Here is a 15118-nt window from a genome sequence, read left to right as displayed (position 1 = left end):
TACCTTAGGGGGAAAGAAGGGGTATACACTCTCGCGCTCGCGAGCGCACACATCCATCCGCACATACACAAACACAAGCAGACATTTGTAAAGGCAAAGAGTTTCAGTTTACTATTCAGTACAAATACCAAACTACCATTTTTTTCCAAATTGTCCTGTGAAAGATACTCGTATCGTTAGCAGTGCTCCTATAGCATAATTTCTGTTGCATAAGGACCTCAAATGAAACACTGTCCCATCATTTTGCCTGTTGGATTTCTCAGTGAAGATGCTGATAGATTACCGTTAAATCTCGGGAAACATTTTTGCGTTTACATAAATCATCCAATCATTTCTTTTCAGCATTCCACGAAAAACAATTCTTCTACATGTGCAGAGGAGAACTTTGAAATCTCACATCTGTTCATTAAACCGGTGGCACAAAAATAGTTGTTAGTTCTAGTGGATTGCTGTTTCATTTGGTTGATAATATACCTGCTTTTGATACTGTATACACAACAGTTACTCAAATGCTTCCAGTCACAGAAGATAGGCAGTAGTGTGTACTGAATGGATGCTACTCTCATGCTGTGTTTGCTTCAAAAACTGGAAAGCTAGGTTGTACATGAAACAAGTGTCAATTTCTCCCTTGTTTGTCCTTTCATTTCCTACTACTCCCATAATCAGTGTTGTTGCTTTGCTTATTATGTATTCTAATTTTTTACTAAAATGCCATTGGGTTTCAGTTGGCATATATTAAATTTACTGTTACTTCTATGTAGCATTTTAAGTGAAAGACTTGGGTTTTAATTGTCAGATAAGAGGGTCAGTCAAAAAGTAATGCCACCTATTTCTTCCTTCCTTCCTTTCTTCATCCCCTACTCCCAAAATGCAACTATGTGGCTTGAAAACCATAACATGGTGATATAATCTTTGGCCATTTCCACAGTTGTGGTCCACCCTTTACCAAGGGTATGTATTCCACTGTGGGAAAATGCAAGGTCCTGCGCTTCTGAAGTCATTGGTGCACAGACGTTTCCAAGGCCGCCTCATCTTCAAAGTGAGTCCCGCAATGAGCTTCTTTTAGTGGCCAAACAGATTGAAGTCTGATGGTGAGGGCTGTGTGGGGGACGGGGAAAAGACATTGCATCCGGTTTTCACTCTCTCTTCAGTGGCGTGACGACTGATGTGTGGTCTCACATTGTCATGCTGGTTGGGGCTGTGATGTATTGGACAGAATGAACCCATTTTTTGTCTCTTACCAATCTTTTCCAAAAACTTCTCTTCCTCCAAAAAGAAATGCCTTAAGAGTTAGGAGGCAATTGTTTTTCTTGTCTCTTCATTCTGGTCAGCTTACATTCTTGGTCCCCAAGTTCCCCCACCATGAAGTACACCAGTTATTGAAAAATTTTCATCACACCGCTTTTACTAAGGAAGATAATGGGACACAAATCAACTGCAGTCACCCGACGGTTGCCATGAATGATGCCATCAACTTGCTGAATGTTGTATGAAGTCACTGCAGTCAGTGGCCTACTGCTCCATATTTTGTTAGCCAAAGGTGTTTGTCCTTCAGTTTTGTTACAGTGATGAAACCATCATCTAACAGTGCTGATGTCCACTGTTACATTTTCATACACATTTCAGTATTTCATGAATGCGAATGGGCATTTCTGCTTCTGCATTCAATTCTCCCTCAGAACACTGTCTAATACGAATATCGAAGTCAGCCATTTTGTAAGCGTCTGCTGTATTGTCATCTGTTGGTGTAGAAAATTACTACTGCAATAGGTTTGGGAAGCAGTGTTGTGGAATACAACCAAATCAGAATTTTTCACTCGTAGTCTTCAGTGCAAAGACTGGTTTAATGCAGCTCTCCATGATACTCTGTCCTGTGCAAGACTCATCATCTCTTAAGAAGTACTGTAACTTCCATCCTTCTGAATCTCCTTATTGTATTCATCTCTTGGTCTCTGTGTACAATTTTTGACTCCCGTACTCCCTCCCACTTCCTCCAGTAATAAATTGGTGATCCCTTATTGTTTCTGAATGTGTCCTATCAACTGATCACTTTTTCTAGTCAGGTTGTTGTGCCACAAATTTCTTTTCTCCCAGTTCTATTCAGTATCTCGTAGTTAGTTACCTTATACACGCGCCCAGTCTTCAGCATTCTTAGCACCACATTTCAAAAGCTTTTGTTCTCTTCTTGTGTAAACTGTTTATCACCCATGTTTGACTTCCGTACATGGCTACACTCCATACATAGATTTGCAGAAAAGACTTTGTAAGGCTTAAATCTGTATTTGATGTTAACAAATTTCTGTTCCTCAACAACACTTTTCTTCCCATGGCTAGTCTACATTTTATATCCTCTCTACTTTGGCCATCATTTATTTTGCTGCCCAAATAGCAAAGTGTTTTGTTTATACTCTAAATTCCCCCTGCATCGCCTGATTTAATTAGACTAAATTCCATTATCCTTGTTTTGCTTTTGTTGATGTTCGTCAGATACCCTCCTTTCAAGACACGGTCCATTCTGTTAAACTGCTCTTCCCAAGTCCTTTGCTATTTCTGGCAGAATTACAATGTCATTGGCAAACCCCAAAGTTTTTTATTTCTTCTCTCTGAACTGTAATTCCTATTCCAAATTTTTCTGTGGTTTCCTTTGTTGCTTGCTCAGCGTACAGATTGAATAACGTCGTGGTTATGCTACAGCCCTGTCTCACCCCTTCTCAACCACCATTCCAGTTCAAGCCTCTCAACCCATACAACTGCCATGTGGTTTCTATGCAAGTTGTAAATAGCCGTTTGCACCCAATGTTTTACTCCTGCTACCTTAAGAATTTCAGTGTACTCCAATCAGCAGTGTCCAAAGCTTTCTCCAAGTCTACATATGGTGTAAACGTAGGTTTGCCTTTCCTTAACTTATCTCTTAAGATAACTCATAGGATCAGTATTGCCTCGCATGATCCTACATTTCCCCGTAATCCGTATTGATCTTCTCCAGGGTCAGCTGCTACCAGTTTTTCCTTTCTCCTGTAAAGAATTTATGTTAGTTTTTTGAAGCCATGACTTATTTGGTAATTAAGAGATGTCACACCTGTCACCACCTGCTTTCTTTGAAATTGGTATTATTACATTGTTCTTGAAGTCTGAAGGTATTTCATCTGTCCCCTACATCGCAGGCAGAAGACTTTTACCATGGCTGGCTCTCCAAGGCTATCAGTAGTTCTTTCAAAATACCATCTAATACCAGTGCCTTGTTACAACTTACGTCTTTCAGTGCTCTTAAATTCTTCTCGCACTATCATATCTCATATCTTATCTTCGTCTACATCCTCTTCCATGTCTATAAAACCACATTGAAGTAATCCACCTTGTATAGACCCTCTGTGTACTCTTTCCGCTTTCAGATTTTCTTTCTGTGCTTAGGACTGGTTTTCCACCTGAGCTCTTGATATTCATACAGGTGGCTCTCTTTTCTGCAAAGGTCTCTTTAATTTTCTTGTAGGCAGTATCTAACTTAGCCCTAGTGAGACATGCCTCTACATCCTTACATTTGTCCTCTAACCATCCTTGCTTAGCCATTTTGTATTTCCTGTCGATGTCAGTTTTTGAGACGTTTGTATTCCTTTTCTCCTGCTTTTTCACTGCTTTTTTATATTTTCTCCTTTCATCAATTAAATTCAATATCTTTCGTGTTACAAAAGGATTTCTACTAGCCATAATCTTTTTACTTACTTGATCCTCTGCTGCCTTCACTATTTCACCTCTCAAAGCTACCTATTCGTCCTCTACTGTATTTCTTTTCCCTTCTTGTCAATCGTTCCCTAACGTTCTCTCTGAAACTCTCGACAACCCGTGGTTCTTTCTATTTATCCGGGTCCCATCTCCTTAATTTAATATCTTTTTGCAGTGTCTTCAGTTTTAATCTACAGTTCATAACCAATAAATTGTGTTCAGAGTCCACATCTGCCCATGGAAATGTCTTTCAATTTAAAATCTGGTTCCTAAATCTGTCTTACCATTATATAATAGATCTGAAATCTTCCCTCACATACACGAGCTTCTTTCATGATTCATAAACAAAGTGTTAGTGAAGCTCAAATTATACTCTGCAAAATTCTACCTTGTGGCTTCCCTTTCATTCCTTTCCCCCAGGACATATTTACCTCCTATTTTTCTTTCTCTTCCTTTTCTTACTGTCAAATTCCAGTCCTCCATCACATTTAAATTTTCATCTCCCTTAAGTGTGTAAATAATTTCTTTTGTCACTTAATACATTTCTTCAATCCCTCCATCTGCAGAGCTAACTGCCATATAGACTTGTACTACTGTGATAGTGGCAGACTGTTTTTCTATCTTGGCTACCCTAATACATTTACTATGATAATCAAAGTAGCTTACCCACATTCATACTTTCTTACTCGTTTTTAAACTCACTCCTGCATTACCCCTGTTTGACTTAGTGATTATGACCCTGTACTCACCTGACCAAAGGTTCTGCTCCCCTTGCCATTGAACTTCACAATTCCCATTGTATTTAACTTCACCCTGTCCATTTCCATTTTTAAATTTTTATAATCTACCTGCCTGATTAAGGGATCTGGCATTCCACACTCAGATTTGTAGAAGACAAATTTTATTTCTCCTGATGACAACATACTCCTGAGTAGTCCCTGCCTGGAGATGCGAATGGGGGACTCTGTAATATTTTACCCAAGAGGATGGCATCATCATTTAACCACACAGTAGTTCTGCATATCCTTGAGAAAAGTTACAGCTGTAGTTTTCCTCTTGCTTTTAGCTGTTCGCAGTACCAGCACAGAAAGGCTGATCTGGTTCACGTTACAAAGCCAGATCAGTAGTCATCCAGACTGTTGCCCGAGCAAGTACTGGAGAAGCTTCTGTGTCCTCCTTCAGGAAGATGCATTTGTCTGGCCTCTCAACTGTTATCCCATCATTGTGGTTGCACCTACAGTATGGCTACTCGTACTGCTGAGGCACATAAGCCACTCCACCAACAGCAAGATACAGGGTTCATGGGGGTGGGGGGGAATTTTTCACTTAAACGTTATATAAGTGAAAAAAAAAAGAGGCATTACTTTTTACTGACCCCCTCATACTACATTGACTGCTATTCCTGTGTAGCATATTAAGTGAAACACTTAAAGGGGGTAGGACATGAAGCACGCCGACTTGGAGCTGGAGAGGCACCATAGGACATTTTAATTTCCACTGTCTATACTTTTACAAATCAATTCATAAAGCTTTGTCAGCAGGACCAGGAAGGATTCAGGATTCACACTCACAGCAGTGGAACTTCAAAAACATTAACAATATATATATATATATATATATATATATATATATATATATATATATATATATATATATATATATATATTTTTGACAAGTGAAATTTAATAAATTTTTTCACCTAGTGCGTTTATTGCTATAGGTACACTTTTCTTCATAAGTAAGAGAGAATCTTTGATGAATTTTGCACAGCATACATACGATACTTGCAGGTGCGTAGAATTTTCCAAATCTATTAGAAATTGACGTAATTAACTATAAAATTTGAGTATTTTCTAAATATGGAGTTTAAAATGTAACAGCTCATTCATTTTTTCATAAATCAAATAAATTCTAGAGTTTCATACACCTGTAAGTATGGTTTGTATAGAAAAGTGTACGTATAGCAACAAATGCAGCATATAGTAAGTGGAAAAATGATGAAATTTCACATGTAAAAAAACTTTATTGTGTTACGTTTTTGAACTTCCACTGCTATGAGTATGAATCCTGAATCCTTCTTGGTCATGCTGACAAAGTTTTATGAATTTGTTTGTAAAAGTATAGACAGTGGAAATTAAAATGTCGTGTGGTGCCTCTCTTGCTTCTAGTCATCCCGTTTGACGTCCTATCCCCCTTAAAAGGGTTTTGTGGGCAATAGCCTCCACAAACGCAACATTGTATGTACTGTATCGTTGCTGTGTGGCACTGTGTAACAGCCTCCAATGGTGCAGCATGGTGTCGACTCTCAGATGGCTGGTCTTAGTGGTCCAGGTGGTTTATCTCAAGGTCAAAGAGGTGCACGTGCTCGTGGGGGAGGCAGCATCCGTGGTGTTATCCGACCAGACCGCTCTTCTGGTACTGGCAGAGGAACGTTTGGTGATGACAATGGTATGTTATTGCATGTTAGTGTAGCTGTATTTACGCATGTCTGACTTGCTTATGTTAGGTTAATTCAATGTATAATTTATGCAGACATAGTGAAGTGATCCCTTTGGAGTTGGAAAATACCAAAGAAGTAACATACACACTAATGTATATATTTATAAGTTTTAATAGGCAGAGTCAGTGTCCATTAAATTCATTTGGGTTGTAGATCATGTCACTTTGTGAACTACAGTATATACATTTTGCCATTGTTGCATGTTGATTTCATCAGGGTATATAAGCTACATGCTATTATTTTACAACACGGCACAGTCTACAACCAAAAAGAATTTTATGAAAATATGCATCACATATTTCACACAGGAAGTGTAAGGTTCTGGAAAAATTTAAAATACATCCAATATCATTTACAGATTACTACAGTGATCACAAAAATCTGTACTTTAGTTTTTTATTTATGTAAGATAAGTACACTGGACAAAAAATTAATCACATCCAGGAGACATTGTGTGAATATGGTGTAACCCTGCTTCTAACCTTGATATTAACCATAATTTGGTGAGTATGAGTGTCTTAAAGTTTCTTCAGGTATACCATATTCAGTAAGAGCCATTCACTAACGTTTAGATCCTCTAGAGTAGGCTATTCCAGCATGTGTGCCCGCCAGAGAATGGTGGAGAGCTCTGCAAACACATCCAGGCAGGGACGTGCAAGGTACTAACTTGGGTGCAGTCACTGAACCTGCTGCATGCAGGCAGGGATGGGCCCTGTGAATAGTCAACACTCTGCATATAGCAAAACTGGGTGGTGAGGAGCCATGAGCAAGCAAGCACATTGACACTGGATGTGTTTAGCAGAAACATCAAATTCAAGTGAAAAATAACTAATATCTTCATGTTTGTGAAGCAACTTTCCTTTTTTGGTTATGAGTGACAAAATATTTGGATTGTGATTTGTTGCTGCTGCAAGACACAGCATGCTCTTCAGTGTTGGGTCATTGAACTGGGCCATTTCTGCAGGTTTAATCCTAGAAAATTTCTGCTGTCCAATTTAAATTGATTTTCTAAATCAGTCTCAAAAGGCTGACAAGATTGCACAATGTTTTGTTGATAAGCCATGAAATAGGAGCCTAAAACTAACTATACCGATGAAAGGCTTTCAAAAAAAGTTAATTCCCTGTAGAAAGCTGCCTTTCAAATAGGGGAAGCTTTTCTGTGAATGTATTGATTTTACCATACATGCTAGGAGTAACAGATCCTTCTCTTGAAGTAACAAATTCAAACATTGAATATCCCTAACATCAGTTGGAAAAGCAGGTGGTGACAGGTGTGGATATCTCTTAATTGCCAATTTAATAAGTCATGGCTTCAAAAAACTAACACTCATTCTTTACAGGAGAAAGGAAAAACTGGTAGCAGCTGACTCTGGAGAAGATCAGTATGGATTACAGGGAAATGTAGGATCATGTGAGGCAGTTGTCATTGACAGGACATGACAACTATCTCGGATCCTTTGCACTTCGATCTTTTTACGACACCCTTTTTTTTTTGTTCCTTGGCTATGAGAAGTACACATTTCCTTGTAGACACACGGAGAGTCTGATATTGAGACAACAAAAAAAATCTGGCGAACTTTATTCATGTCAGTCATAGGTTATCCAAAGTCAATAGCTCCTTTCTGTGATTCTGAGCTGTCTCAATGTTGGTCTATCCTAATGCGCTGATCCTGTACAACCAAGGGGCACTTACACGCACTTCACTGTAATGACATATGTCAGCAGTGGAAGGTCATGTGACTGCTGGTTAGTTGTACACAATCTGCAGCTCTTCAGAATGACTAGTGTGCTGTATTAATGTTGTGACTAATATTTTGTCCAGTCACCTTATTTCTTATTGTTGTAGCTCAGCATAGTAATTTAAATAATTTATGATCTTCTTACTACACCGGAAGCTGTTCAGTAGTCTAATATTGCATACAAATCCCATTAGAAGTTAATTCTTCTAAGACATTCTTGTATAGAATAGTAATTGAGCTCGAACAGACTGTACTTTATTAGTAGCTTTTTTTTTTTTTTTTTTTTTTTTTTTTTTTTTTTTTTTTTTCCCCCCTCCAATGGCTAGAAAGTTGAAAATGTGTGTGCCTTAATAGTGGGCAGCTTTTGGGCAGTAGTAAGTCCTTAAGACTGTTCAGGATTGACTACAACCAACTGCACAGTTTTGGGAAATCTCCCTTTGCCAAATGAGAGTTACAGTAGTTAAGGCAATGGAATCAGCCATGCGCTTAACAGTGGTTTGCAGGATGTAGATGGAGTTGTAGATGTAGACTCACATTCAGAAAAAGTTGAGCTGAAGCCACAGTCCAGCCATAGGGATTTTGGTTTCTGTGATTTTCTTAAATTACTTGGAAAATAGGATGGCCATTTATGTCTGATTGTGGTGCCTATTCTGACCTGATTCTAAGTATCTGATCTTTCCTTCTCATCCGTTTCAGTAAGTCTCCCCTGTCCCGGGCTTCTGGGTGACTTTTTCTGAACTGTACCCCTTTCCCTAAAGCTCCCCAATCCTTTTCCTTCACCCCTCTTCCTTCCCCTTAAACTCTTCTGCCAGAAGAAGAAAAAGCCACTGGCTTTAAAAGCTTGTTAAATCCTCCTGTGTGTGTGTTGTGTGTGTGTTCACCTGCCACTGCTTGATGAGTAGATTTTTAATATGTCTGTTAACATTATATTATCAAAAATTGATTGTTTTCGTTGATCTTTTCAATGGAATGTCAAACTCTGTTGTATTCCTTTTTCACTATTCCTTTTATGTAATTCTTCAAATCATAAATATTAGTGACACACATCATCCAGTACAACCTGAATTTCAGCACAGAATCACCACAATTTGTAATCTAATCCTTCGTATTTAACAGTACATAATTTGTTATGAGAAACGTGGTGTTTCAGGCAACACTTTTAAATTAGCCACTGTTTCAACATTATAGATGTGTTATCTCTTCTTCATGTTCAACAGTACGTGACAGCGTACGTATTACCACAACAGCTCGCATTACTTTGAACCCACTTATTAAAAAACTGGAGATATTCACATCTGATTGTAGTAATTCCCTTGTGTAGCTTCTGTGCACACTGTATATGTTAATTCCAGGATTCAGTTAAGCTGCTGCTATGTTGATACAAGTGATTTTGTACTATGTGGTTTTTCATTGAGGTAAGGCCTACTGTGATGATTACAGACATTGGTATTGGCTCTTACAATCTCATTTCCATCCCAGGTTCCCTCTAATGCTAATTTCCCTGATGTCCTAGTCTTCTGTGTTGTCTGCATTCATCTTGAGATTTCTTATTTCTGTAACTGCCGTGTGTGTGTGTGTGTGTGTGTGTGTGTGTGTGTGTGTTTGTGTTTGTGTTTGTGTGTTTGTGTTTGTGTGTTTGTGTTTGTGTTTGTGTGTGTGATTTAAACTTCCTTCACCCCCGATTAATATTTTTATTTGTGCTATGTGGAATTCCACAAGTTAACATTTTATAAGGCACACGCTTCAGCCAGTGGCCTCACCTACGAAGAAATTCACTATGAAAACAAGCTTTGTGTACATCTGGAAGAGCATCCAGTAAGATACTGTTGAAATTGATATGTACTTCTCCCTTTCAGGGAAATTCATTGGCTCGAGCCCACCTCAAATTTTGGATTGCACTTACCAGATATTGCTACTTCCCTATTAAGTACTGTCGTCTCTCTGTAGGCATTCATGTTCATAATTTTTTAAATGGCTTCACCGACTGTCAGTCTATGGAGTAAAATAAGAGGCGCAGATTGTTTGCTGCTGCCACTATTGTTATTGCATTCCTTGTCGACTTCTGTTCTGAATCCTTCTTTGCTTTCACCAGGTACAGTGGAGCAGGGTGTGACTCAGTGCTCTTGCATTCAGGAGCAGCATGATTCAAATCCCTGCACAACCATCCAGATTTCATTTAAGGCAAATACATACACACCAAACCTTGAAAACCTGAAAATGGGCAAAAAGCCTTGAATTTGATAAAAACTGGTAAAAACTTGGAAAAGACCTTGAATTTCCGTGAAGAACATGGACTTTTTAAAATAATATTCATCACTTCATTTTTGTATACAAAAACATTTTTTAAATCAATTTATGGTTGCTTTAAGAAGCATTCAGGTAATATCTTCATGCATGTGACTCGACGTAATTTCTTTCCTGAAGAGGCTCTTTGTTCAGGAGACACAATGTTATTGGAGCGTCTGTTTGTGCGAAATCGCAGCTGGGATTAAAGGCTTTATTTACCCACACTAAATTCTCGCATTTCAGTAAGTGTCCTACGCAAACCTATATTAGACACCGCCCCAATATGAGATCTGTTTATCACAACTAAGTTTTCTTTTGTTTGATTCTGTGTTGTTGTTGGTGGTGGTGGTTTTTTATTTTTTTTATTTTTTATTTTTTTTTAGTAAAATGATTGATAGTTCTTGTGGATGACTTTACATTGGCAGTGTTAATTGTAAACACAATTTCATGTTGTATTGGGAGTAATTTTATTAACATGCTTAGGGTCAGCCGAAAATGGTGCGAACACAACCTCAAAAATATAGGAATTCAGTGGGAAGGCTGGTTTTCTGAAGTTCTGAATTATTCCTCCAACAGCAATTTTTTAAACATGCCATGTTGCCAGACAGCATGTCATGCATGCGTAGAGCTGAAATTGCGTATAAGCAGTGCCTTCTCCCACTTCTGGCTACTAGGAGTATGGCTGTTTGGTGCATAAGCAGTGAGAGCCAGAATCTACCTGGAAAATTTTTTATGGCACCGCCAAGCTGCCAGATTAACACATGCACATAGCTGTGTCAGTTAGTGGGGCTATACTTCATGTCACTCCACCCCCTCACCCCCCCTCCCCCCCTCACCTCACCCCTCTCTCCCCCATATCTCTTCCTCATCTCAATAGTTTTGAATCTGTTGCAGTTCACACATTCAGTTATTTCTTGGTTATGCTTCAGTTTTAATAGTAAGGTATGCATATCAGATGTTTGCCCACCACTAAGTGTGGGAATCTAACTAGAAATGAGACGAGAAACATTCAAGCAGTGCAAAGACCAAACACGGATTTCTGCGTCATCGTAGCTGTGCATGCGCACTATCACAGGGATTTTTTATTGCTTGAAAGTAGCTGACTGGCATTGTTACAACTCTTCAAAGACTAGCGCCATCTATATCTTTCTGAAATGGAAGGGGACAGCAGAAACTGCCAGTAACGGAGATGATTGTGTGAATTGTCGCACTGTTTAACAGGCTCATAACGTTTCCAGAGTGCAGTGTTTTTCAGTGATGCCAAACTGAGTATAACTTGACACCAGAGTACATAAGAGTCAGTTTATCCATGGGTTATGTGTGACACCTAATTAATAATGAATACATTATGCTCTTGGTGCAATGCAACAATAAATATTTCGACAATGGGGAAAAGTGCTTTGGGCAGCCATGCTAACATCCGAAAACAAACTTTCCGTAAACAGAAGTCTCTTCTGATGAATACATTTATGTTATGCCAAGAATCTGACACAATGAAAATTCAATCCCAAATCAGTGAACAAGGTAAGATTATTTTTTATAAGACTTGAATGTTGCCACAATGTCATCGTCTTAGATAAAAAATCGAAATTTAGGTGTCTTTGTTGAACTGTATTCGTTGGGACGCTGGACGCTGAGTTGATGTAGGGGAGGAAGATGTTGATTAGAATTATCTTTGCATTAAAAATGATCTCTCTAACTTTTATGCCCGAGTGCATCAACCTCCTTAAATATCAGCCATTATGAAACAACAAATATCTCGATAGTAACTTTTTAAAAATTCTATCTTCTTTGCAACTATGCAAATTGTATTTGGAATCCTTTTTTAAAATTAAGATAATCTGTTCTTCGTTTTGATCTTCGAATTATTTGTGTTGATTTTGGAAATCATTGTATTTAATCTGCCATGATGATTTTTGCTATATTTCAGTTTTTACAGAAAGTAATTGGGAGGAATGCATGTCTAGCCTCAGCATATGACCTACTATGATGTGCAGTTAAGATTTTTAGAATATCATTTTTAATGGAAGAATTCTTTTCAAGACTTTTCCACCCAACATCGACTCTCAGCGCCCCAAGGAACATAGTTTGACAAAGAAATCCAGGATTGGATTATTATTATTATTATTATTATTATTATTATTATTATTATTATTATTATTATTATTATTATTATTATTTTAAGACGGGTGCTGTGGCAACAATCCAGTATTTTCATAATAATTGACAAAAAAATAAAATTAAAAGGAAAGTTGGTAGGTTAAAGTTAGATATAGTGGGAATTAGTGAAGTTTGGTGGCAGGAGGAACAAGACTTCTGGTCAGGTGACTACATGGTTGTAAATACAAAATCAAACAGGGATAATGCAGGAGTAGGTTTAATAATGAATAAAAAAATAAGAGCGCGGGTAAGTTACGACAAACAGCATAGGGAACGCTTTATTGTAGCCAAGATAAGACACAAACCCCTCACCTACCACAGAAGTACAAGTTAATATGCCAACTAGCTTCACAGATGATGAAGACATAGATGAAATATATGATCAAATAAAAGAAATTAATTCAGATAGTGAAGGGAGACGAAAATTTAATACTCGTGGGTGACTGGAATTCGATAGTAGGTAAAGGAAAAGGAAGAAAAGGAAATGTAGTAGGTGAATATGGAATGGGGTAAGGAATGAAAGAGGAAGCCACCTGGTAGAATTTTGCGCAAAGCATAACTTAATCATAGCTAACACTTGGTTCAAGAAACATGAAAGAAGGTTTTGTACATGGAAGAGGCTTGGAGATACTGGAACATTTCAGATAGATTATATAATGGTAGGACAGAGATTTAGGAAACAGGTTTTAAATTGGAAGACATTTCTGGGGCCAGATGTGTACTCTGGCCACAATCTGTTGGTTATGAACTGTAGATTAAAACCGAAGAGACTGCAAAAAGGTGGGAATTTAAGTAGACAGGAGGTGGATAAACTGACAGAACCAAAGGTTGTAGAAAGTTCCAGGGAGAGCATTAGGGAACTATTGACAAGATTGGGGGAAAGAAATAAAGTAGTTGAAGAATGGGTAGCTTTGAGAATGGCATCAGAGGATCGAGTAGGTAAAAAGACTTGGGCTAGTAGAAATCCTTGGGAACAGAAGAAATATTGAATTTAATTGATGTAGGGAGAAAATACTAAATTGCAGTAAATGAAGCTGGCAAAAAGGAATGCAAATGTCTCAAAAATGAGATCGACAGGAAGTGCAAAATGGCTAAGCAGGGATGGCTAGAGGACAAATGTAAGGATGTAGAGGCATATATACAAGGGTAAGATACATACTGCCTACAGGAAAATTAGAGAGACCTTTGGAGAAAAGAGAACCACTTGTATGAATATCAAGAGCTCAGATGGACACTCATTTCTAAGCAAAGAAGGGAAAGCAGAAACGTGAAAGGAGTATATAAGGGTCTATACAAGGGCGATGTACGTGAGGGCAATATTATGGAAATGGAAGAGGATGTAGGTGAAGATGAAATGGGAGATACGATACTGCATGAAGAGTTTGACAAGTCCCCCGAATTATCAGTTTAATAAGTCATGGCTGCAAAATACTAACAAGAATTCTTTACAGACGAATGGAAAAACTCGTAGAAGCCGACCTTAAGGAAGATCAGTTTGGTTTCCGTAGAAATGTTGGAACACGTGAGGCAATACTTACCCTACGTCTTATCTCAGAAGATAGATTAAGGAAAGGCAAACCTACTTTTCTAGGATTAGAGAAAGCTTTTGAAAATGTTGGCTGTAATACTCTTTCAAATTCTGAAGGTGGAAGGGGTCAAATACAGGGAGCGAAAGGCTATTTACAATTTGTACAGAAACCAGATGGCAGTTATAAGAGTCGAGGGGCTTGAAAGGGAAGCAGTGGTTGGGAAGGGAGTGAGACAGGGTTGTAGCCTATCCCCAATGTTGTTCAATCTGTATATTGAGCAAGCAGTAAAGGAAACAAAAGAAAAATTCTGAACAGGAATTAAAATCCATGGAGAAGAAATAAAAACCTTGAGGACCGGGAAGCGCAGTTGAACGGAATGGTCAGTGCCTTGAAAGGAGGATATGAGATTGAACATCAACAAAAGCAAAGCGAAGATAATGGAATGTAGTCTAATTAAATCGCGTGATTCTGGGGGAATTAGATTAGGCAATGAGACACTTTAAGTAGTAAATGAGTTTTGCTATTTTGGGAGCAAAATAACTGATGATGGTTGAAGTAGACAGGATATAAAATGTAGACTGGCAATGGCAAGAAAAGCGTTTCTGAAGAGAAATTTGTTAACATCAAGCATAGATAAGTCATTTCTGAAAGTATTTGTATGGTGTGTAGCCATGGATGGAAGTGAAACAGCCGGCCGAAGTGGCCGTGCGGTTAAAGGCGCTGCAGTCTGGAACCGCAAGACCGCTACGGTCGCAGGTTCGAATCCTGCCTCGGGCATGGATGTTTGTGATGTCCTTAGGTTAGTTAGGTTTAACTAGTTCTAAGTTCTAGGGGACTAATGACCTCAGAAGTTGAGTCCCATAGAGCTCAGAGCCATTTGAACCATTTTTGAAGTGAAACATGGATGATATATAGTTTAGACAAGAAGAGAATAGAAGCTTTTGAAATGTGGTGCTACAGAAGAATGCTGAAGATTAGATGTGTAGCCCACATAACTAATGAGGAGGTATTGAATAGAATTGGGGAGAAGAGAAATTTGTGGCACAACTTGAGTACAAGAAGGGATCGGTTGGCAGGACATATTCTGAGGCATCAAGGGAGCACCAATTTAGTATTGGAGGGCAGTGTGGAGGGTAAAAATTGTAGAGGGAGACAAAGAGATGAATACAATAAGCAGATTCGGA

The 15118-nt window shown here is 38.4% G+C and overlaps 1 protein-coding gene across 2 annotated transcripts in view; it reads left to right on the top strand.

Moving 5' to 3' along the window:
* LOC124797917 (ras GTPase-activating protein-binding protein 1) overlaps window positions 1-15118 on the top strand; it is a 152200-nt gene that overhangs the window by 104171 nt on the left and 32911 nt on the right. Inside the window, exon 9 of one of the 2 annotated variants that reach the window (XM_047261059.1) lies at window positions 6012-6168. In XM_047261059.1, coding sequence (XP_047117015.1) covers window positions 6012-6168 — 157 coding nt within the window. Of the gene's footprint in view, window positions 1-5996; window positions 6169-15118 lie in introns of both variants that reach the window. The other variant, XM_047261052.1, reaches the window with a different exon arrangement.

Source organism: Schistocerca piceifrons, chromosome 1 (assembly GCF_021461385.2).
Source record: "Schistocerca piceifrons isolate TAMUIC-IGC-003096 chromosome 1, iqSchPice1.1, whole genome shotgun sequence".
In the NCBI taxonomy this organism is placed as follows: domain Eukaryota; kingdom Metazoa; phylum Arthropoda; class Insecta; order Orthoptera; family Acrididae; genus Schistocerca; species Schistocerca piceifrons.
This window is presented reverse-complemented; position numbering and strand designations above follow the sequence as displayed.